We start from the raw sequence: 26,339 nt of genomic DNA on the forward strand, positions 1-26,339 counted from the left end.
ATTGTTTGTCTTTCCTGTTGAGAAAAGTTTTGACGCCCGAACCTGCCGGACACTCTTCGTTGCTCCGTTTCTCACCGGCTATTCAAGGTTCTCAGCTTACGTCCTACAGTCACTTACCTTACCTCATCAACCAAGACGATTTTAAGGATGATGACACAAAGTATCCCAAAACAATCAAGAGGACACTGTTTACTTAGCATTGACCCGCCGTCTCACTGTTCTACAAATGAAGATGTCCACTTGTTTATGGATTAGTTTGCTTTTCCGGCAAACCGTCCTTATCCCTTCCGGTTAGCGTGTGACCGACTCTTTTCGAATTAAATCACTTTGATCCATTTCCTGGACAAACTACATGCTTTTATCTCACGATTTTGCATGAATCAACAGCTGTGTGTTCGAAGGTGAAAGTTTGGAAAAGAGAACGAGAAAAACCACCGACTAATGGAGACGCCCCATCCTTCACTTCCCACGAGAAAAGGTGATGATTGAATGCAAAAGTTTCAAAAACCGCACTCGTCCGCCCGGTCGGTGGAAAAGAGTGTGTTCAAACGAGTTGCATTATGTTGCAATCGCAGCCACAGCCAGTACGATACGGTGGGATGGATTTATGGGTGTTTCTGTTTGTCAGTTGGTTTCGTTTGTTCGATTTGTTTGTTTGTTTATTGTGGTTGGTTTGTTTTAGAATTGTTGAGCACATACGCTGTGGGTGTTTGTATTGTTCCCATTCTATCGATGGGTGGAATGAACACTCCAGTAAAACTGTGGGCAATTTATTTTGCATCATTGTGCTTTGTTTCGATCATTCTGCGTTACTGATTCATAAAAAAAGAATAGTTCAACATGTTGTTTCGACGCCTGAAGAGCCTTTTTGTGGGTTCAATATTGTTACATTTCAGTTTCAGTACTGTGTCATTTCACTCCCCCAGGCATTGTAACATTTAAATCAAGTGAAGCGTTACTAAACAAACAAAAAGTAATACATTTTAATATAGCATCCCAAGCAAATGTTTACATCCGTTTGTTCATTGGATTTCCGAGCAATCATTACATTTTAGTAAATCAAATCAAGAGTTTGCTGTAGTGCGCTGAAAATATCCCAATCAATTAGTGAAACGTTTCCAAGAGCACCTGATTTTAGGGCTTTAATTAAAGTTGTCAAAACTTTGGATTTCAATTATCCAGTACTAATCACGAAGCGGGTTGGTATTAATTAAGATGTAACAACAAACAGTGCGGTTTGTAATTGAAATGACTCATAAATAAAGAGAGCTTAAAAAACAAACATAAAAAGCCCAATTGAGGATGAATATATGAAGCTTTCCCAAAACCTCGTCCAGCAGCAACAAACTTTCCTGGTTTATTTTGCTGTCATACTCGTTTGAACCCACGAATGGTTGCGGGAATGTTTTATTACCTCAGACTATTACCTCGTGGGTGCTGTTATTAATCATTTTTACATACATATGCATGGGTTGCGGGAAAAGGGAAAATTGGAAACAAAACAAAAACAGCTTCCAACACGGTGCCATCGTTTGCTGACGCTGTGTAAATTGTATTCATTCGAGTGCAAGCTAAAATTGGAAATAATCCATGCGTTATGAGCAAACTATACCGGGCATGGGCCAGTATGCCGCTTGTAGATTGGTTTGTTTTTGCTTTTTTTGTCGGGTTTGTATTATTTTTCCTATTTCTTACCGTTGCACTAACCCTTTTTACCTTCCGTGCCTCATCACGGTTCGGAACTGTAGGCGATTGGTTCCGCATTTCGGGGGAGAAAGTGCAACTGCACCACTATGCAGTGAGCGGATGGTTCGCTTTCATGTTTGTCATTATTTTAAATTGATTTACGGGGATAGGTCTTGTTGATATAATTACGCCATAATTGGAGGACACACCCGAGCGCGAGCATGAATAAATCTACCTTCACGAGACAGCAATGAATTGGTCGATGAAGCGTTCACTCTGTGGAAAAATGCTGATTCAATGTGCTGCTGTGAAACAAATGGTGTAAAGAAAAAAGGGCGTTGGGAAATAACAACCCACCAACTCACGTGTCAATTTCATTACCTTTGAGCTAGTTTTTGCTGCGGATTTCTTTCGAACTGCGATCGTTTGATGTATTTTTGATTTATTGCATGCATTATTATCATGATATCGCACGGTTCGGTGCAGTTAAAGCCATTGCATCTAATCTCATTTTCACATCCAATTAAAGCAAACGCAGTGCGGTATGTAATGGAGCTGGGCAATGGTTGAAAATGAGTGCTTTTCCATTCCACGAGCTTATTAATGCATCCAATTAATGTAAATAAAACACAAACGACCCATTTTTATATTTTTTATAGTGTACAGGTTTGATACTTTTATTCATTTCTGTTTGTTTTTGCTGCTTTTTGTGCTTTTCGTATCGCTTGTTCGCTTGTTAATCATTTTTTAGCTCTTTTTTCGTTTGATTTTCCATTCCTTATTCTTATTATGTCATAATGCTGCTTTATAAACACTTTCAACTCGCTTTCCATGATCTTTTACCTTTCCTATACAATTTTCTATAGCTTTTTCCCTTTTCTATTCTTGCCACATTCGACTACACCTCAACCCAACCTGTCGCCGGCCTTCAATACTATACCTTTACAGTAGGAATAAGAAGTAACAGATTGTTTGCCAACTAGGAAAACGATCACTAAGCTTTCGGCGAAGGAGAAAAGGGTGGAGAGAGTAAGGGAGCTTAGGTTTAAAGATTAAACGGTTAAAGCGATACCAATGCGATGGGCAAGTTTGGATTTAGCGCAGTGAGCAGTCCTATGTTCATCAGCTTAGCTACTTTTTGTTTAGTCTCTCCCCTTTGCTACTTAATAGTAAAGTGTTTAGATGGAGCATTTGTGCGATAAAATCAAAAGCAATAACGAATGTTTTGGAGCATGCGATGGAACGTAAGAAGAGCATCGTAACCATTTTGTGTTGTTTTATTTGATCGGCTTGACGTCTGTGTGTTTTTTCTCTTTTATTATATATTAGTTAGTTATTTTACTAAACATTTGAGCTTTGCCCGTAAGAGTTTTTCTTTCGCTTGTGTTGCTTATGATCTTTTCTTCCCTTTTCATCTAGTAATTGTTGTGAAGGCAATATTACAAGGAATAATCAATAGTAACAATAGTTCATAGGACCGTCGGTTTTGCTTCCTTTCTTTCATTAATCGTTTTTCATCTTTTTTTACACGTTGTGAAACATTTCTCTAAACTGAAAAATGAAATAATCAATCCGTACTGCCTATCATCGGTAATTACGGAAAAATAAACGAGTTTGCATCCTGGTCACGGCGCCAGCTGTATTTACCCTCAGATAAAGAGAAACAAGAGGATACCGTGTTGCTTTCCCTATACTTTCCCTTCGCACGAGTCCAGTCTACTTCTTTTTCGTTTTACTTTAACTCCAGCGTGTAGCCTTGTGTTGGTATGTGCTTCATTATCTAATTTTTGTTGTTTCTTTTTTTCGTTTTTGCATTTGAGTGTTTGCCTTTCTTCCGCGTGTAACAAAGCTTTAGCTGTTCTCTTTTGTCAGCTTGTATGGATGTGATTTTTGCACCTTTTTATGCATTTCAATCACCCATTAAACATTACTTTCCACTCAATTTACAGCGCTTCTATGGTCATTTACCTGCAGCCAATGGAGATGCATCCTTGCTTTCGCTGATTCCCCGTCGCTGTCATCGAGATCGTACCGGGTGCGATCGTGCACCGATCGGCGTCAATATGGGTGGCGATTAAATAAACGTTCCCAGCCAGTGGTGCACAACCGCAAGCACCGTGACAATGGCGAGTGTGACCATGTTTGATGAACTCCACCGCGTTAGACCCGTCGGGGTTGCGCTTGAGCTGAAGTAATCCCGGCATTTGCCACTTTCCGGCGTGTAATCGACGCAGTGCATCTGTTTTGACCGGTCCAGCGATGAGTTGGAGGTTGTGACCGCAAGCGTGGCAAAAGAGAGAGTAAGAGAGAGATGAGAGAAAATGGAATAAAAAATCAATAATGTCATAGAATGGGTCTTTCATGGTAGAATTCTATTGGAAGGACAGTCGAAACGAAAGCATGTGTGTTGCTTAAAAGTTTGGAAGTCCACCCTTTCGAACTGCATTTCTATTCTGGATGAAAACAGTCCAAACACGCAGTACATGCAGATGTACATGTTGGGGTGCTAGTTGCAACCACCTTGTACTCGTGCATTTCAACAAAACCGTTGCACAGTTTTCATTGTCACCCAGTTAACGAGTGCAGCATAAATCATGGCCTACTCGTTGCCCTTCCTAGTTGGACTTCCCTTATTGTGAGCCATTGCAATAGAAACTTAGAGAGAATGAGAGAGAGAGAGAGAGAAAGAGAGATAGAGAGAGAGAGAGAGAGAGAGAGAGAGAGAGAGAGACAGAGCAAATGGGAGAGAGCCACACTTCTTCTAATACAATATGCATGAAGTGGGCAACAGAAGCTCTATTTATGTTGTGAACGGGTAAATGTGGATGCAACTGAAAAACGTAGACCGTGACCCAGGCATTTAAAATACCGCCCCATTGTAAACTCCATTGTAAGTTTTGTACCATTTCCCCTACATCATGATTGTTCGGGAGTGGGCTAAACGTTTGAATGTAGTGTGTTATTTTCACGCACAACTAAATGCAGTAAAATACGCCACCACACCGTCCAGTGGCGGTTTAACGGGTGTGCCATGTTTTATTCATCGATCCGACTCGTCCTCCCGTGTGTAGTGTTGTGATGTAGAGACATTCTGATGAGTATGTAGACGAGTGGGTGTAAAAACTGGTTGTACAACGTTGTTGCATTTGCAAACAAAAAAGCGACGAGGTGGGAATCGCGTTCGGTTGGCTTAAATGATTCGCTTGGAACCTCTTTGTGGTGGAAGGTTAGAGGTGATTCTGGATACAAATTGGCTTAATTGGTTTGCCACGATGGATGTATTGGGGAAACGGTAGCAAAAGGACACAATATTGCTGCTTGTTTTTATTGTTGTGTGAAGCTGGTAATTGTATCGTGTGAATTAGAACAACGCATTGCTATTTGGGGAGGAAATTATGGTAACAATGGGGATTAATGTATTTGCGTGGTCGTTTCAAAAGTGCCTCCAATGTGATGCGAGAACTGTCCATCCATTTATTGGTACATGTGTCCGGATTGGTAAATTCATGAAATTTGAAAAACATGTTGTAATGTAATTGGTATAAATGTTCAATTTCAAGAAGAGCACATGAGGTTCATCAAATTAGTTTACAATTTTTAGTAATATTACGTGATGTGGGCACTAGATGACAAAGCATACTAAAAACCATTGCACAAATCAAAAGTGATTCAATCCATGGAAAAGCCATATTAAATTAATGTTAACTTTATTGCTGGACAATATTCTATGTATTGATACCGGGAACACATGATTGAACGATTTAAAATACGAACGATTTTTATGATGCCACTTCTAAGAAAGTAATTTTGTACAGCTCACAGATTTCTATTGAATCTGATTTATTAAAGAGAATGTTTTTCCAATATGTTTCTTTACCAGTACTAATATTTGTCAACACTTTTAGATAATCAAAGTTTTCCTTTTCGTAATTCTTAATTTCATAGGTTTAGGTAATTCTATCTGCACATCAATTTAGCATTCCAAGTCAAAGGTCATGAAAAGCTAGCATTGAAAGATGTTCAAAGATTTCGAAGGGTCCATTCAAATCTATCTTCACTCGACCAAACGGCCAAAGCATGCCTGATTGCGTTTAACATCGTTACAATGGTGTTGTTAATAAAACAATTATCAGTCCCTAATTAGCTCTCACTTTGTCACCCCGTTACGGCCGAGTCCGAGGAACGAGATCGACCTAAGGAAAAGGGATCGAAGAGGAGCAGCATCTAAGCGATTGATGTTTGCTCTCCAACACACACACACACACACACACACACACACACACACACACACACACACACACACACACACACACACACACACACACACACACACACACACACACACACACACACACACACACACACACACACACACACACACACACACACACACACACACACACACACACACACACACACACACACACACACACACACACGTACAGGCACCAACTAGACACATCAGTAAATAAACAACCGAACGGCGAGCAGAAAGGGGAAACCTTCACAGAGCGCTGGTTAGAATCACAACTTCGTGCAAAGTCAACACCAAAAGCACGGCCAGTTGCAGCGAAATGTTCTGCATCGTACCGACTTTTCCGGTTCAACACACGCCAGACTTACCCGCATCAACGTGTTGGACATCTTGTCGAGGAATTTGCGCGTGAACAGCGCCGTCTCGTCGCCGCAGGCATGCCGCACCGTAAACTCCGAGCACTGCATGTACTTCTGGAAGGCACTGTAATAGAGACAAGTGAGAGAAGAAGAGAAAGAGAGAGGAAGAGAAGATAAGAAGAACGTTTAGTGCTCGGAAGATGAGTGGGACTCGTACAACGCAAGGGTATTTGAACGTCTTAGCGCACCGTAGCGTCTTAGGCCTCGGGAAAGGAGATAAATACAGTTCACACCCTCCCATCCAGAACCGACTTTGTGCCGCAAGTGGTGCGTGTAATCGGTGTGAAATTGACGGGAAATGCACTTCGATGCATTTGAAGGGAAAGCTGACTACACAGAACGGATTGACTCAAGCGTGTGATGTCAGTTGTTGATGGGGAGTATCATTAAAGAGTCGATAGAGTTTGTATGTTAAGAAGGTGGTTTAATAAGGTATTATCAGAAACTGCATTCATGCAAATAAGATGATATATATGTATATCTTAAACCTCATAAGTTAACAATGTTTTCATATTGTAACAATGAGAAATTTGAAATGTTAAACGCCCAAAAGTATGCAATTAACATGTCAAATAATCGATAATAAACCTACATTGGTGTTTGATTCATTTGGTATGATGTATTACTCGAACTATATACACATACACACACTAACAAACCTAGCCATGAACATTCACATTATCGATCAGACGGCCAATTGATGAGTTTCCAATTCCATCCAATTCCTGCGACAATAAGACAATAACATCTAAATGGAAAGAAGGGACGACAAACTGAAACTGGCCAAAGCTGAACCGGTCATCGGCCTTTACTGAGAGCGTAAATGATTCGTTCGTGTTATTGCCCACGACACTTACACGTAAGATCAACAAAAAAACCTAATTTGATGGTCGTTTACTGCTCGCTGCTAACTAACTGGACGTCATCTTTTGTTGCCTCCGGGTTGCCTTTCGAGCGAAGAAACAATACAATAAACCCAGACTCGTTTGCTCCGCTCGCTGTGGTGGTGATGGTCCAAAAATTGAATGGTCATTTGGCAGGCTGACATTTGCTGTCTCAGCTTCAGGGAGGGGTTCAATTTCACAAACTAAGGTTCAATATCATTCAGCAAAAAGGCAACAAAAAACTGACGAGAACAATTCGGGGAAAAGCGGAGCTCAAAACCACAAGATGGTGCGATGGTGTAAGCCCAAGCGAAGGTAGCCGTTACATGGGAAATAGTGCACTGTCAGAGTCACAGCGGTCACTTTACCGGTCGGTGTGAGCTGTCAGCTTCGTGAGAAACAATAAATTTGATTGGCCTTGGATGGTGGACGAAAACGGACGATGATGCTTAGGTCTAATGGTAGTTAGTTACTGTTTATGAAACGTTCCTTGGGTCGTATTGCATGCCGGTTGTTACAATCATCAATTAGGACGGATACAATCAGAATGGATTTGCTCGGTGTGTGTTAGTATGATCTTGCTCGGTTTGCGTTCTAGTTTGTTGGATTGAAAAGATCCGAGTTTGTTAAAAGGTCGACAGATTAATCAAACCAAAGGTTGTGGTTGCCTGTATTATGACAAACCTTTGAACATTTTAGAATGTTAGCTTTAACTATATGTAACGCCAATATGTCAAGCAAGGTCCAAGTGAAGGCATTCAAGTGTTTCGGTGAAAAGATCCTTAAAAGTTGTTTAAAGTGGATAAAAACGAAAAATACCAGTGTTTCGTCTAGAAGGAGATGTTGGACGCAATGATCACAACTATCTGGCCCAAACCCATTCTTAAACCTTTACCCATACATCAGACCATCTCGATGTCTCTTTAAAAACTTACCAGCAAACCGTTTTAAGCCGTTCTTCCTCCGCATCCTCCACCGACTTGGTGCTGTTTGGATGGCTTCGGCCCAAATGTTCGTGCTGCTGCTGCTGCTGTCTGTGATGGTGATGCTGATGCTGACTCATGTCACCGTTGTGGTACTGCCCACCACCATTGCTCATGACGGCCGCCGGATGTGTGGCCATTGTTGGGTAGATGGACGACGCTACCGTCGTGGTGGTTGTCGTTGCCACCGACTGGCCTATCTTCGCCATGGTGCTCTGGTAGTGGATCGCACACACCTCGTAGTCTTTTTTCACATGCCGCATGCACGGTGCATGTCTAAGAAAGTCTATAGAAATGGAGAGAACAGATGCAAACACATACGGTAAGTTTTTTTCTCCCCTGGATTTGGTTTGTTATTACGGATACGGTGAATGTCAATTCAATTTTGGGGTTTCCTTTTTGGACCACACTGTTTAGAATCATGGACGTATGGGTGGGTGCTTTTGTCCTGTCGTTGACATTCGAAACGTACGAATACGATCCAAGATTCTATTGGTAAAGACATTATGAAATTGGCAAAAAAGAGGAGCAAAAACAAGCGGTACAGCTTCGAGCTTCCTTTGACTGGTGGTTGAAATGCAACAAAAAAATGGTAAGCATATATTATGAGTACATTAAAATGAGTATAAAAAAGTACGATTAAGACACAAAAGAGAACAGCTAGCGAAAGCTCTTAAAAGTGATGAAAAGGGTTATTATATTGTGTGTAGAATATTAATGTTGTTTAATCTGATAAGACAATTTACATTAAGGCATCCCACAACCACACAAACGAAAACCTGTGCCCACACATTCAACCAACACGACCATTAGACATCATAATGTGGCCTCCTCAAACCGCAATGGTTTGGTTCTGTGGTTTCTGGTTGAGTTTAAGGATGAGGTGAAGAACATTATCCAATCCAGAGAGGAAACGATTGAATTATTGACACTTGCCTTTGAAATCGATTGCCTAAGGAAGGAGTGGATCTAAGTCGAGGAGTCTAGAGGTGAATTGATGAAGCGTGCCAAATTTGGCAGGACTTGACCTTTGACACACATGTGCTGCCATGCATTTTATGATGTAGGATGAGGACTGGACAGTGAACTTGAGATTTAATAGGCTGTTAGAATTGGCTGGTCGTAAAGAACTATGTTTTAGGAATAAAAATCAATATTATTTAATAGCTTATTTGACTAGTTAATAATTCACAAAATTTGCTTTATTATGAAGACCAATATCACAATGGAGGCGCATGGTACCTCACTTAAAATTCACAAAAAAAATGCATACCGCGAAACATTTTACTTGAGCAATCAATATTAAAAAGATTTAAACAAAGATATCTGTTTCAATTCTACATTTTAACAAAATGCTATACGTATAACGCGTGATATTTTATTACTAAAAGAATATCTCGATGAAGTAGCAATTCTCTCATAATAACAATTTTCTCTGCGGTGTTCAGCAACAAAACACTCGACGAAGTAGCAACGTAAACAATGTACTCAAGATTAAATATCATTCCATTCCAAAACCACATCCTGCTGTGGTGGCTGTAGCGAAACCGAACCATTATCCGTTAAGTAGCACAACACAACGAACCCAACAAACCATGGCTGAAGTGAATCTCGTGTCGTGCAACGTCTGAATCATCGTATTCTGCTCTCAAATGCACGATAATCAGCCAGTGTATAGAGAGTCAGGTGTTTAACTTCAAACTAAGCACAGCACAGCAATCGCTACTAATTAGCGGCGAACAAGGAACTGGTTTTCGCCTTCTCTCAGACGCATAATGAATTACCCACAAGAGGAACATCTTTCACCGGTCTTTCCTCCATGCTAAAGTTCTTCTAAACAAATATCATGCGAAACAAGGTGGCATACAATTAAATGGAATTAATCGCCTTACTTTTCATTTTCCCGAGAAAGGGCAATCCAAACCCGTAAGTGCATTCACCCCACAATTCTTGTGCAATTTTCTCTCACATGACTCCGGACTGAGCGGATATTCTGAAATTCTAACTGACTACCGCAATGCGTAATAAGAACTACAGCATTATGTACACTTTTCTGCTGATATTGTTGATAAGAGGTCGTTTTTCTGTTACATTTTCATTTTCACCATTCTCATTACTGATTTGAGTTGTTTTTTCCTTCCTTGGTTGTTGCTGTGATTGCTCTCTTCACATCGGATCATTAGCTTTCAAGTCGTCAGTGACTCGTTGGTGTTTCGTAAGGTAGTTTTGGGCTCGTTCAACTTGACTGCTAATTGTCGATTCCCCTGAACCACCTTTACGCTTATCCATTCGAGCGGCGTGTGAGTTTATGCGTGAAGGTGGACAAAAGTTTTTCCTCATCACTGACGTGCCCAATCACGGAGCAAATTAGATGGAAATGAACAACTTTACCTCCCCTTGTTGGCAATACAAAAAGTCCGATCAGTGTTAAGCCATAAGGTTGGGCTTATTACATGGCGTTTGGGGAAAAAGTAAAACACGGCCAAATTTCTTTGAACAAAACTTTGTGCCGTTACGGGTGTGAACGCGATATTTTTCAAACGCAAGGATCGAAAATAACTTCATTTCTTTCGACATCAACTGCTAGTTCGTAAACGAAGCATGATGGTTTTACAATTCATTCTACCATAATCATCACCTGCAGCGTGATTTGCAAGAGATGCTTTGATTTTATGATTATTTTGTGTATTTTGTATTGCGTGTTCCGGAATGAAGCAGTGCTGAGAAAAAGTTTACCGACTCGAATTGACTAAACGATATTTTTTGCAACATTTTAATATTTGAAATTGCAAGATTCTTCCATTTGATAAACATTTTGTGATACCATTTTGTGATGCTCATAAAAGAATGTGACACGATTTCACCAAGGCTTGATCAGATCGTTCAAATATGCTCTCAATCTATGATTGCACAACGTACAGAAGAGATCAACACATTACGGAACATTTGTGGGTCTTTATCGTGATTCTGGTAGACGTTACCTGTTCTCGCAACGTGCCTGAAATCCTTTTAAACGAATTCTCTTCGCAGCACATTTGGCGAACAAAACAACCAAACGTTCGTTGGGATGCATGATACTCGTGGCCCACGTCAAATCCATCATTGCACGAATGTTCTCCGAAACGCGAAAAACGTCCAAATCTTGGCTGATGAATACAGTAGAATTCCATCACATTGCGGCCCACCACTCATTGTGCCCTCGTAGCCATCGTGGTCCGGTTGCAACGGTGAAACGGAAATAGAATATGTGACGCACGTACTCGGCACTGCCCTGGACATCACGGACTACGTTCCAGAGTTCGACATAGATTCGATCCACCTCGTCGATGTGTGGTGCAAAAGCTGACAGTTTGAAAGATTGGTATCATATTATTGGTTCGATGCATATAAATCCAGTTAAAAGGTGCCGACGTAAATCGGATTGCATTCCGAGTAGCCACGACGAGAGAGAGTGTGTCTGCGTGTATGCTATTTTGCCCAGTGAGGAGTAGAGGAAAGAAAGTGGTATAGGAAAAAGCTGATGTAGTTTCTATCTTCTTCGCATCCTTCCTCTTTTATTCCATATTTATGCTGCTATATCTTCCAACCTGGGACAACATCGGTCATCGTTAGAGATGCATCCTATTTTTCTATTTTATCCTCCTACACACACATACGGCCGCATTCATTTTGAAGTCATCGTCGTTTTGATGCATGAGCGGACGTGTGATATTGGGTACGTGACACTGCTCCAAATGGAGGATATCATCAGTCAGGGGAAAATTGATAAGATTTCCTTCGCACAGCGACAGGCGCTTTTGTTGTCCGTCTCAATGGAGTCCATCTCACTTCCCAAAACCGACCGGTGCATCGCTTGCATGTACACCACTTTTGCCACTTGCTACTCGGCACGTTCACAGAACCTTTCCCTTTTGAAGGTACGCTCTCTCCCGCTGGTTTGACAACGCCAAAGTGACCGGGCATGCTTTCAAACGCATGATTATTGTGCTTTTAGCTAACCATTGTGCCCTAGTCCCAGCATGGTCCCAGTGACATCCAGTATCACTGGACTGGCGGATTCGAAGGCGAGGAGGACGTCCCTTCGACGTTTTGAAGCTTCGAGTCAGTGAGAAGAGGAATTGTTACGAATATGTGAGATAGTACAGCAAGAAAGCTCAGCACGACGACTTATCGGAAGGGCATTGCATCCGTTTGAAGTTACAACTACTTCAGAAATCTGTGATAGAATAAGAATGCAAGCTTATTTTGCGTCATAACACCAGGATAGCACTAGTATAGGAATTCATTTGAGAAGTGTTTATCTTATTAATTTTTTTTTAAATTTTGTATGAATTTTCGATCACTTAGAATTGAATGCGGAATGTGATAAACGATGATTGATATTAGATTTTTGTTATGAAACACCATGCGCCTCCATGTATTTTGATATCGAGAATTAAATTCTTAAAAACAAGTAATATTTTGTTCCGTTTGCTTATTATACTATATATGAAGAGGAATGGATTAGAAATAAAATAAGACAAATATGCATTTCATCAAACATGCTTGATGTCATTAAGATATTTCAGAAATAACAGTAAAATCAAGCTATTCCAAGATCTTTTTATTATTATCTTTTAGCCCACATTATCAATATTTTTATCCTTCAGCAAAGAGCAAACTTCCAATTTATTATTGTTTGCAAATTATTTAAATTTATTTTCCTATCTATTAAAAGTATAGATAACTCTGTTCCCGAAATTGTAACTTCTTTATTATGGCACTCGGTGCTATCCTTCCTACAGTGAGTGTTACTAAACGGTGAGCTAAACGGTGTATTTTGGACGATGATGGTGATGATCGTTTCCATCACCCAAACCTACACCTCAACCGCCTACACGCTGCAGGCACACTTTCTCGCCGGCACAATTTGTTGATGGGAAGTAAAACTTTTCTCGTTAAGCCAAAGCCAACCGTTTCACTGAGAGCTGCATTCAATGCACCTTCCACAGATACTGCCAACAGCGCAGTAAGAGTGCTAAAATTGATGATGTTAAGGTGGAGAACAGCTCCGTGTGGTTATAAGAAGGATTCTCGAAAACAAGCGATTGAAAAGGCAGTTTTCATCTCGCTGGACCAATTGCTCTGCACACGATTAGTTCGCGAACGATGGTGATGATTACGGTGGTCAGGTAGTGGCGTTTAAGCCACTTGAATATGAAAACAGCTCAATTACAGCTAATTAACACACACAGATAATAGCTTACCAACAACACAATCGTTGAACAAAAAGGTGTTTGTGGTGGGAAAATTCCTTCTCCGTGGATTGAGCGCCCACTGTTGAGCTGTAATCCAGAAGGCTAATTTGATTTTCACGAAGATGAGAACTGAGAAACTAGGACAGGAGAATGGGAAAGTTTTGCCCTTGGCATTTCCCTTCCAGTATGAAAGCGAATCGAACAACAAAAACGGCAAACGATGCGAAAGTTGTATCCGGATGATAATCAGCGTGATTATCAACACAGGTTCTAGAGAGTTAGACCGTTAAAGACGATGATAAGAGGCTGTTAATGAGCACCTAACCTTCTCGATGGACACTGATTGCCAGTAATTTTAGGGTGGGGATTTTGTGAATGTTTTCTCCTACATTGCCTTCAAACGAAACTGCTATCAACCAAATAGCCAATATCATTGCAGAGTTGTTGTAACAGATAATATAATATAAAAACTGGTTGTGAAAGGACTTGCACCCCTAAAAGGATGCAATTATTGTTATAAAACTTCAATTGCTAACTTTTTACCTTTGGCTACGCTCAACTGTGACCATCACTATAAAACAAATTAATTATCAAGCAAATGGCACCATGAAACGTGTTGCACACAACAAAACGACACCTTGACAACATTGACAACACCTTCGTATACACGTGATGATACAGGCTAACCGCAGGACAGCTTCTCCCTTTACAACACAACAATACAGCTCAACACAAAATGGATGGCAATGGACAGAGGAACAAAAGAAACGTCAACGGAACAGAGATGAAACACATTGATATAATTATTACAATACGTACGTGCCTTCCTGATATGGGCCTTCCTCGCAGAGCTCGTGTATCACTTCATTAGTGCCGTGGTAGAGTTTGTTGAAGTGGTCTCGTTGATGAATATTCATGCAGCGCCGGGTGTAGCTTCGTATGCAGTGCAGTCCTTTGTGCAGATCGCTGTGAATGAAGCGGAAGGAAAATAGTTGAGAGTGGGTAATGCATCGATGTGCTCATCGCTTATTGGTATGATTAAGATGATATATGAGGATTGGGAACTCGTGGGAAGATTTTACGAAAATATTTGTTCGTGGTTTGTTATCAAACATCATTAGTTGATCAAACAGGAAGAGATTACAATATTGCTTTATTATTATAATAAAACATTCTTATCTTTCTTCAACACCAACACTCACGCACATATAAAACAACAAACTTGTATGTGTCTCTTCAGTAAACACTTTTACGATCCATAATGTAATGCACGTGCTAAACCTCAAAGCCTTTATCCTTTGTTTTGCGCTTATGAAGCGCAGAATTTTTGGCAACATAGCCAACCCGGAGAGAGTAGGTCAAAACTGGCATCTAAACACTTTTTGCTATACTACCTCATCTTGTCTCCCTCTCTCAATGTGTATAGAGAGGTTAAAAGCACGGAAAAATGCTGCGTGCGTGTCCTCGTTTCAGCGTCCTTGTCGTCGCAAACAAACTGGGACAACGTGGTCGACGGCGTCGTCGTCATGGTTGTCAGTTGGTGCCAGTTGTACGATGCGTTAGGCACTGCGAAGACTAGCTGAAACGGTGGATGCTGTAGAGCAGACAGCGAGTCGACGCTGGAATGAATTGATTTACTGTATAATGAACGTTGGCTAGCCATGGTGTCGCCATCGAACGAGAAGTGGCGCCAGACTGTGTGGTGGTGGGAAAATAGTAGGCTTGGAGATAAAAGCAAAAACACATTTCTACACTTGGAGCTGGTTGGGAGAGACTTCAGGAAATGATGTCGATGGACGGAAACTGTGAGAGCGTAAGAACGGTGGCCACATAAAATGGTAGTGGTGCAAAGATTAAAGCGTCTCATATGGCTTAGTACACATAAGTGAAAGGTTAAGTATAGGTTTATTAGGATTGGTTGTCACTTTTTGGGCTTTAAAGATTGTTGATGTGACTACATATTGATGTTGTGATAGTATTTAAAAGCATTTTCAATTAAGATATTTTGAGTCAAGCTTATTATTTCTTATTATTTTGCTATTGATTTATTGTGTGTAACAAATAATAATTCTAATAGAAGTGTGTTTAATATTCATGGATTTGATTTATTGTAAAACTAAAAACGGTTGACAAGTGCAATATTTTTTTCCTCATTCTTCGTGAATGCTTTGGTTTTGATGCATTATAATTATTTTTTTCTTATTCAGGAGGGACATTATTATTTACTATTTATTAAACTCTTTATGAAGCTAGTAAATCAAAAAGAGGCTCATGATTACTAGTCTTAGCACTGCATACTTAATGTAAAAAGTTATGCATACTGTTTTGATAATGACCAACTCAGATTTTCCAGGTTCGATAGTGTGTAATAACATTGTGCTTTATTTATCTAATTTAAATATTACTACTTTTAAACCAAAACGGCTAAAGCAGTTGTTCCTGATTTTTTTTATACCTTTTCTATATTTTTCGAACATTTTACCAAAGATTTATAAGATTCGAAGGGGTAGTCGGTAAAGACCTAAACATATTTGATAATTATTTGCCTACGACAAATATGTGAGTGGCAACACCACTGCAAAACACATCATTCATGCTGATCACAGAGAACATGTACAAAATGGTTAATTCCAGCTTGAAAAAATCTTCCAGAAGAGAGGAACAATCATTCATTTAGTGAAACGAGCTGTCGGCATGAGCTTAAAAACCACCTATCCACAGCAAGCCTATCATTTTCAGTTGCAAAATTACACTTTCACCAACGCTTATGACCAAACAGTGAGTGAGAAAGAGAGACCGAGTGTTTTGTGTAAACAATTATTGATTTACACGCACGCTAATTACATCGTACATCCGTTCTCCCGCCCCCCCCCCCCCCCCACTTGGGTTGTAACACAATTTTACAGCTCATGATCTGATAACGAGCCATAAAAATGAGCCTCATCACTCTCGCCTACACCCACCAAGCCACACTTTCGCTCCGTTTGGCAATCCGCCAGCAATGACGTGCTTATTCAGTTATTATTCATTAGGTGAGTTTGGTAGTCGAATTGGGAAATGGCCCATACACCCTCCGCGTTGAAACATCACCTCCGCGCATCTCTTTGGAAAACAGGGGAAACTTTCGGAGGGTGAGAGGAAGGTCAAAAGGTGAATGAAATGTTACGGTTGTAAAGGGTAATAAACGACGAATGGGAGTTTATGGTTGGAGTGTGCCGGGTACTGCAAATGATGGTGTAATTTGTCTCAACATATCTTCTGTCTGACATTTCCGTATGATGTGTGTACACACATTTCGTACATTTGGCATTTTAATGCAGGCAAGCCTCCCTTCTTTTCGGGTGTATACAGAGGGAACGTGTTAGCTTTGTGATACGCAGCCTCCCTGCTGGTCGTACCCGTTTCCGCTTATCACTGTGGGCAACGGGACATGCAGCGATACAGACAAGCTTACTCGTTTTAATTGCCAACCCATTTCCGGTTCCTGTTCGGACGTTTACCACACAGTCCTTGGGGGAGAAAACGGCTGAAAGGAAATGCGCTAAATTACTCCCTTTAAATTGAGTTAATTTCATTAGGAAAATTTCATAAATTAAATCACACCCCTCCCTGTCTGCCGCTGCCCACGGGCTTTAATTTATTTTGATACACAACCACAGCCGAATGTGTTTTCCCGCCAGCCAGTGTGAGGTTAGAGTTGTTGAGGCTACCCTTCTTTCGCCCCCGAACGACAAACGCGTTGTATCTGTGTATGAAAGTTAGGCTTAGAAACTCCCGACACGTGCTGCTGGTTGTTTTGGTGGAGTTTTGCGTTTTTTGCTTGCATTTCCGTATCAACTTTCCATTAAACTTCTACCTTGTCAGTGTGTACGTGTGCTAGAGTCCTTTTAGCCGAGAAAGAAAACATACAAAAACAGAGCGCAGAGCGGCAGGCGGCCTTTTCCCGGCTATCATTATTCATTCCACACGACGCACATGTGTGTGTCCGCAGAGGGAATGTCAACCAAGCTGCGGCCACCGTTATACTTTTGAATGGGCTTTTTCTTACTCTTTCACTTCGTCTGGTGTGCCGGTGAGTCAAAATTATGTCGTCAACACCGTTCCGAAGATAAACGCCTCCGTAGAGAATACGATTTCAGAGCTGCACGTATGCGGCACGTACGACCTTCCAGCTCAGCCCTATCCGCATCAAAAGAGAGCTGCGTGATGCGCTCTAAACCGTCCGCTGCGTTGCTTTCGTCAGTCAGATGTTCGTCTCGATGCGTTTGCTGAAAAGACACACTGACCAAATAACTGACGGCATGTTGCATTTACGGAGAGTTCGTGAGAGATAATTTCAGCGAACAACAGAATCCGTTTCGTGCTGTTTGTTTGTCGCGAGAAGACTGGTTTGCTGATTATGTGGCTCTCAAAAAGAGGAGCAAGGGGAAAGGGGTGGCTTCCACCTCGGGCTCACTTTGCGTCGAAGTCGAAATGAAAACGAGCAGCTTTTGTCATAAATTTTAATTACGTTCCACATGTGCTTTTGGGTGTCTGAGAGCTTTTGCTTTCTTTTTGGTTAATTTGAAGTTGGTAGAAGTGAGGGCTTCCCGTGTATAATTTAATTTACCAGTTGTTTTATGCAGAACAAAGGCTTTTAAGGATAAACATACAATATCTTGTTGAAAAGATAAATTATATAATAAAAATAAAATTAGATTTCACAACTAACTGTTACCTATTATTATTTTTTTAATAATAAACATTCTACATGAATTGCAAGGGATTAAATTTATCATCGATAGAACGTTATAATTAGATGTGTGTAGTTCAGAAATGTTCTACTAAGACAAATGGTTTAAAAAGAGAAAAAAGGACTATCGTTTGGCTCCGAAGAATGGAAAGCACAAAATTCTTTAGCTTTTATTTTCAATTTTAATTGGTTCGAAGTCAATTTTTACGAAGAATATCGTTTATTAGATTTGTGAATCTATATAAGATGGAATTCAATTGCTGGAACCATGCGGAACATCAACAACCATTTCCACAATACTCTTGCTTTCGAAGCATGGAACATTCATATAAATCAATTCTCTTGCAATGCCATCCGTCCGATAGAGAAATAACTGGCATAAAATATCGATACAATTCCATTGAAGACATCTCGATCTAACATAATCGACAGAACCAACATGCTTTCTATCTTCTATCTCTTTCACTAAGCAACTAACCTATTCTGCTCATCTAAATTCAAAGTCCTCTCTATCCACCGTGCCAATAGAGTTGCAACTATTCGGGTATGTAATTGAGTGTGTTTGTTTGTGGAACCGTGTTCAATTTCACACCCCACGTTACTTGCTTCTGTCGCAGTAAAAGCTATCGAAGTTTCCACCTCAAGTTGAACCTTTCCAACCGGTTCGAAGATCCAGCCATTACAAGGGCCATGTTCTCTGTCTTGCACAAAAACTTCCCACGAAAGGGTTGTGAAAGATTAATCCTTCGTTTTTCTTTGCAATCCTTTATACTGACCATACTATACTTCTACCGTTGCCAATGGCCCATCCTCTTTTTAGACACGACGTGTGACATGAATGAATCCGATAAACGGACGTCTCCAACGATGCCCCGTACACAGGACATAGGTTCTGTCACATTTGCCTTGCTGACATTGGTCGAACGATGACATCACTGGGCAAGGGACGGTTTGAGGCTTTGGGAGAGTAGGATGTTCTTTGCTAGAACTTTACAATATATACACTTCCTCGTTACTATCCCCGATGAATGGGGGTCTTGCATCCAGCTTTATCTCACTCCCGTTTTCTCCATTTCCGGTCACATTGTTACGATAACAACTGTATCCTTTCCCAGACGCAACGGTGCAGCGGGGAAGTGAAAAGCATAAGGAATGGTCAGTGTATTTGCTTAAGTCGATTTGCTCTCCCTCTACTCTGCATAATCGCCACGAAGGCTTGAAGGTTAAGCTCTGTACGAAGGTAACGATTGAAGGTCCGGTGACACAGCACACACCCAGTTCAGCTTTTTGGTATTTACTAAGTACATCTGTTTGGTTGCCACTCTGTTTGGGGTGGATTTGAAGCGAACTTTACGCCACATTTCCATTGGGGACTTTGCCCGTCACGGCAGGCCTTCGAGTCCATGTGGTCTGTATTTACATTCGTTGCTTCAGTGCACACGTAAACACAGAAACTGGGACACATTTTGTCCGAGAGGGTGTTTCCACGGGTCAACACGGCTCAAACCCTTTGAACGTACCATTCATCGGTAGGTGGTTTGCTAGTTCATTTATATTTCATCTGATTTGATATGTGAACTTTTTGGCAGATGACTAAGTCGAGCCGTGCGTGCGGAAAAGTGTATCCCACTGTCCAAATGGATGTACGGGCTTACCTATTGCAAAACGGACAGATGCAATCTTGTCTCGGGGTCTTCGAACCCATCTTCTGACGAAACTGTGGTCTCGAGTTGATTCTCACAATCGTTCATAGCTCTGGGGCCGTCCCTCGGAGTAAACGGTCGTGTACAAATGGTTCTGTAATGTTTATTTATGTTTGAAGCGCATGTTTTATTTGTACAGTGCAAATAGCAATAGTTTCGTTGTAACAGCGACTGCGATGCACCGCGAACGTCGTCATCTTTTGAGGAATGTTCCTTCTTGGAAATCGTCCACCGTTGGTAAACCGAGGCTGCACCGAGAGGTCAAATGGAGCATAGAAATGTTTAGCTTTCCTATCTTCAACCCCCCACACAGAGTTTTCATTGCAAGTCATTCGAAAGGAAATTGCCAAACCTCGAAAAGAAGGCTGGTAAGAGGGTAAAAGTTAAAGCGATAGTATTGAATTTTGTTTTCTATGGACTACTCAGGACGAAATCTGCTCGGCGTGCTGCTGCTACTGCTGGGTTAGAATTATTTGAAATATCTTGGCCTAAGTAGGCAGAGCAAAGCCCAGCGGATATATATTTTCTTATTGAATTTTTCTGTGCCTTGTGAGGATAACATTTCTGTTGAAATTGGATGCTTCGGAATGGACAATATTCTCGAAGCCTGTTCATTACTTGGTGAGCGGTACGGTACGATATTGTGCGTATCCTAAAGGACTATGTTGGCTGTTGGAGAATGCAACATTCGAATCGTATTGGTAAGAAAGTCATACTGAGCTTCTATTGCACTCTTTATTCACTGGTGCATTCGATATTGGATCCGTATGATAAGGTTAAAGAAAAGATCGGAAGGTGTCGATGCACAATAAAGCCTCTTATAAATATCACTCATCAAGAGCTCAGCAGGAGAAAACCAGTCAACTGTGGCAACGAACACGTATGTTTGATGTGAGTGTATTGAGTGGGAGAGTTATTTCTAATCATAAAATAGGTTTCACACGTTGGAAATACTAACACGGAAACCAATATTGGGGCGATTGCTATTTGATTTTAGTCACTACAATATCATAGCGCATTCAAAAATGTCCTTTTCCATGTTTGTTATGCATGGAAAAGCGTGCCAATAACTCAAACGCAATAGTTGATTGGCAATTGAACTACTGCCGGGGAGCCTTAATTAAAAAACGACACAATATGGCCAGTATATTTGCTATTGCTGTGCGGAATTAGACACGCAGGAAAAATCAAAATACATGGTCTCTCCGCAGAAAATATTACCATTAAATCTCAGACACTATTCATAGTCTTTATAGCCGCCAGCATCAGCCAGACCAATGCCAGACGCATCGACGAAATTGGATTTCTTTTGACAGCTTTTGGCATTCACAATGAAAGGGTAAATTTGAAGTCAAACTCGCCAGTGTTACCTCAAACTTTTCTCATCGCATAGCTCATTTCTCAGCCAATGGGACTAATTCTCGTGTCAACAGCAAGACCTGGTGAGATTTGACAGTCGTCGTCTCTGTCGTTGTTCTAAATAGTTTGAGAGAATTTCCAGTAAGAGACGATGGTGACATACAATGCGATCGGTTGAGGTGGATATTCGAAGCTGGCCCTTCATACGACGATGTACACTTATCAACCTTTTGCAATCTAAACCTTAGCTCCGAGAGCGCAGTCGAATATGCAGTCAGCTAACGTTGGAAACTGCCGCCTCCTTGAGCGAACCTCACGTTGTCTAACGGAAATGTGCTAAAACGTTAAATTAGAAAAGTTTCCCGCTTCTAATTATTCGCCTAGTTCGAGTCTGGAATACTATCACGACGCTGTGCTGAGGTGTGGGATAGTAAAGAGCACGTGAGAATGAGAATGAACTCGACGACAACCCCGAAAATAGTTTGACGCTTTCCTGTTCGACCCCTTTACCCCGTAGAGTTAACTTTCTGCGACCCGATCCGGTGTTGTTTGCCCCATCCGGTCAACCCCTAACGGCGGATTGGGTTGTTGGTTTCGTACATCGGCCCAACCGTTTTGTTGTTCCGGTGGCGGTTGGTTTGGGGTTCCCCAACGACCGGTAGGACGGACTTTTCCGGCAAACTTTCACACAGCTGTTTCCGGTGCAAATAGAGTGGCAAACGTAAAACAAAGGGAAGTGGCTGGATGGCAACAGACACCAACATGTAAAGCAGATGCGGTTTCCTCAGAACTTCAACTGCATCCGACCGGATCGTTGTATGGTTTTGTTATGGGAATGGGACAGCGCTGGACTATACGGTGAGCTACGAGCTCCTATAAACGGAACATTTGGATCGCTTCATGATTTCATTTCTCTTGTTAAGAACTACCAAAAAACTATAGCATTGCTTCTCAAATGCAAAGTGCAATACTAACAATCATTACAACCATTTGATGATTCTAATGAGATGTATTTTTACTTTCTAGAGACAAAAATCGAAACATAATATGTTTAAAAAATCCAGTGGACTTGTTCTAAACCATATTGTTTGCGTTTAGGCGCTGAACAAGGAAGTTTTACTCACAACTTCGACACACGAATTAAGTGTGTACTGTTGCATCATGTCCCGACCAGCTTCAAAGAGTTAGTTTTCGTTGCAAATGAATAGCCAGGAGTTTACCTTGGATACAGTATCTGCTCCATTTAAGCTCCATATCATTAAAATCACACCGTAATCTTCTTGATAAAGTCAACTTATCTATCCCATTTCGTTTAGCAACAGAGCGTAAAAGTGATTACATTGCATCAGTGGATACTAATCCCTCTCTTCAGCATTAAATTCCTCCCCGATCAAGGATCAGGGTGTCCGAGGTTAATAAGAGAGAAACCGAAAACTTCGGTGCACCGATTGTCCATCAGCCGATGATGTTACAAGAGGTCATGTGAGCGTCCACCTTTACCAAACTCTCACCGAACGTTCAGGCATGAAATCAATACCAAATGGTAGCGAAAAATCTCGGCTGTACGTGAGAAAGGGGACGTGATTACGCTCAGCGGCTAAAATTGACCGACGACACCGACCTCGGAATGGGTAAGCCAAAACGAGCTGCTAGATTCAATGAATATATTGCGGAAGATGATGCCGGGGATGGTGATGATGTCGGGTACACCACACAGAACAGAAGGACGATGGTTTGGTTGGTTGGTTGGTTGGTTGGTTGGTTGGTTGGTTGAATGGTACAAGCGGGTAATACTCACGGGCAAAGTTTATCCAGCTCCTCCTTCTTGGTAACGAAGGACAGCTCCGATGTGGCCGATAGGACCTGCAGCGGTCTTGTGCACTGTACCAGCTCCTCCTGTCCACAGTCCTCCGTGATAACTTGTCGCACGAGCGCTACAGGGACATGAAATAATTTGAAGAAAAAAGAGAACGGTTAGAGCGGAGCTGAAGAACGTGCATGGATGCATCAAGGCATGGTTGGTACAAGCAGGGAGTCTCGTTCAGCGGTACGTGTAAGGACGATTAGGACAATTTCAATCATGATAGGGTCCTGTGTGCCACAACGTTGCCCAAGTCACGCAATCAATGAAGCTGCTGCAAAACTGATGACCAAAAAGCTCAGGCCCCAAACTCTCGGCCCTTTTATGCTCGCCTATGGAATCGCACGGTCAGTTTTCTGCAGTCACGCTCGTGAGACCGTGTGACACTCCAAGCTAAAAGAGTCTCCGATGGCGATTCCGATCAACCGTTAACATTGATAGGTTAATCGTCCAGTGGCTTAGTAAGCGAATTTGGTTCACTCTTTTGGTGCATCCTTTACGGTGCATGTTTAGTTTTGACCAAACTGGAGCATTATGGAGCAGGAGCTTTTTAGTGTGAAATTAATCTCATTGACTATAACATGCCATTTGTTGAGCGGAGCTATATCGAGCAGAATGTATATTTTGCGAAGCCTTTAGGAAGTTATTTATTATTTTGCAAAGGCTTAGCATACTTTGGTATCATTTGTGTAACTCCGTCGGCGTTCAAAGAAGAGCACCCGGGCATTATCTTTACAATACCCTTATGCCACAATATAACCAGATTCTACTAAGTTCAATAACTTTCCTCATGAAATTACTATCTCGTTTTTAGATTGATTACAGGTCAACGAGCATGACGTCAGATCCTATTAGTTTGGAGTCTGGTCCTCTGCTTGCGATGCATGTTAGCTGCAAATTTACTACGACACTCTACATCGACTAATCTCTTCTATATTTTAGAAACGCCATTTCAATCAATCTATCCCAAGCACTGAGCAAATCTGGGAAAGGGACGAGAAAGGTATACACAGAAGAACATCTCAATTAAGTCCATCTCAAACACGTTTGCGCTCAGAGGAAGGGTACGATGTCTAGAAACGAGAAGATAGTTTTCTGCGTTATCTCGTACAACTATCTAATAGCTTTAATATAATTCTTCCCTAAGGCTATCCAGGATTCTATCCTCATGTTGCCTTTTCCTTAAAACCCCAAGCTGAACGCTTATGGCTTATAATAATTATCGTATCAAAATCCCTACTTTGCACCATGCATTCCACGAGGTCCTATTCCCGTGGGATAGGGTAATTGATTTCAAACTAAAATTTAATACGCCTGAGCTTAGAATGGAATGGTATTTGTACTCACGAACACATACATTTCCACAACTCACATACGCAATTGATAAGTGCTTATTAAGCATGGTCGATGTGATTTCGAGAGGAAGTGTTAAAAGGGTATTTGCAGGAATGGTATTAAATTGAGATTTTGCAACGGAAACACAATTTCGATCGATTTTAGATTGTATTGCGCGAGAAAAATAGCTATCCGAACGAGAGGAGATAAGCTTTTTCTGGTTGATTGCCACAGCGAATGACCTACAGATAGTAACATGCATTCCAAAGTTAGTTGGATGTTTTTATCACTGTCAGTAGGAAATGTAAGTTGTGATATCAAATTTAGATCTTTGCGATAGGAGTAGACATATTTTACCACGTAGCTATGTAGTGATTGTACTATGCTACGGTATGATCGAGATTTGATGCACAACCTAACTCGTAGGAGCTGGATTGTCCGATTACCGACACATCGTGCCAAAGTTCACCATGTCTTTTTCAGTTTGTTAACTGCAATATAATCATTATTATTTGTACCAACTGCATTCAACTAGTGTCTCATTATTCATCGCCAAAAGCTACACACAATCTTGTGGACCTTTTTACGTACATCACGTTTCTATGCCAACATTTTCAAGTGCCTCTCGAATCAGCGCTCTTCCGTTTCAATGGAACGTACGCGTATACCTTAGGGAGCCATCCAGGTCACTCTAGATAGACAACGCGATTTTGGAGCCTACCCCGTTGATGGAAAATAAATTAATTTATTTAAATATCTATTGATTTTTCGTGCAACCAACGCACTCGTTCCAGTTCCGATCGAGGCTTAGTTTAGACAAGGGCTACGATGGTACGTTCAACCGAGTGTACGCTTCCGGGAGTGCGTCCGTGTCGGTAAGCCGAACATTGTTGTCACGGTGCGACTAATTACCGGAAGATTATGAACTGCAATCCGTGTGTCAGCCATGCACCGTACTACTGCATCGTGCAGTGTTTAGTTGCTTGATGAGCATGAGTTCACGCTTTTTGCATGAAATATCGAACGGAAACAGGTAGATAGGTTCAGTCATTGGTCCATAAGGTGGATTTTCCGGAACCATACCGTTCACAACGATTTTAATTACAACTACTCGTACTCCCCGCGCACACACTCACATGGGACATTATTCCCAGAACCGTACAAAGCACAAAACTGCTTGTAACGCACATAAATTGTTCGTGTGCATGGGTTTTTGGGACTGAACGGATGCTTGTGATATTATTACAGCTCATATAAGTAGATGGGCTGAGTAAGAGAGATATAAAACATTAGCAAAATATATGACCAGTGATGCTTCAATGTAGATTAGTGTAGTTAAAGAGGAGAACCGAGAACTGAAATGAGCGTTAATCTCCCAGCAACGACAATATTTAAGCGATTTTCGCGTTGAATTTTCACGAACATGCGATATATTTTACACACAAACAACAATATTAGGCATATGCAATAGAATGCGTTTAGTCATGAGTGGTTATTAAAATGTTCTAACTTAACGGGTGTATTGTAATCCTATAGTTCATAGAATTCCTTTTGAAAACAGGTTTCTACACAAAACATATTCTAAGAGCCAGTCACAAATATATTTATGTTTTCTATAAGGATTGGAACTTGCATCTAGACCTGAAGTGAGTAACTATATAATTCAACAAAAAAAAAAAATCATGAACGAAAAACCACTTCATTAAGAATCATTAAAAAACACGTGAACAAAACAAAAATCTACTAAAATATTCACAACAAAGTATAATCAAATAAATGTTCATTGCTTTCATTAAAACCCCTCTAATGAACTAGATCAACAAAGTAACAAAATAAAGACTGTGGACTGACATGTTTTTTGTAACTTTGTTTGTTTTTTTTTTTA

General features: G+C 41.0%; 1 protein-coding gene across 1 annotated transcript in view; it reads right to left on the reverse strand.

Annotated features, from left to right (window-relative positions):
• Positions 1 to 3,017: 3,017 nt before the first annotated feature.
• LOC120958345 (uncharacterized) overlaps positions 3,018 to 26,339 on the reverse strand; it is a 38,422-nt gene continuing 15,100 nt past the window's right edge. Inside the window, exons 3-7 of the mRNA XM_049610417.1 lie at positions 23,057 to 23,192; positions 14,288 to 14,430; positions 8,180 to 8,513; positions 6,310 to 6,424; positions 3,018 to 3,925 (exon numbers count right to left, since the gene is read on the reverse strand). Of these exons, the coding sequence (XP_049466374.1) occupies positions 3,761 to 3,925; positions 6,310 to 6,424; positions 8,180 to 8,513; positions 14,288 to 14,430; positions 23,057 to 23,192 (893 nt within the window). The 3' untranslated portion in view covers positions 3,018 to 3,760. The remainder of the gene's footprint in view (positions 3,926 to 6,309; positions 6,425 to 8,179; positions 8,514 to 14,287; positions 14,431 to 23,056; positions 23,193 to 26,339) is intronic.

Source organism: Anopheles coluzzii, chromosome 3 (genome assembly GCF_943734685.1).
Source record: "Anopheles coluzzii chromosome 3, AcolN3, whole genome shotgun sequence".
Classification (NCBI taxonomy): Eukaryota; Metazoa; Arthropoda; class Insecta; order Diptera; family Culicidae; genus Anopheles; species Anopheles coluzzii.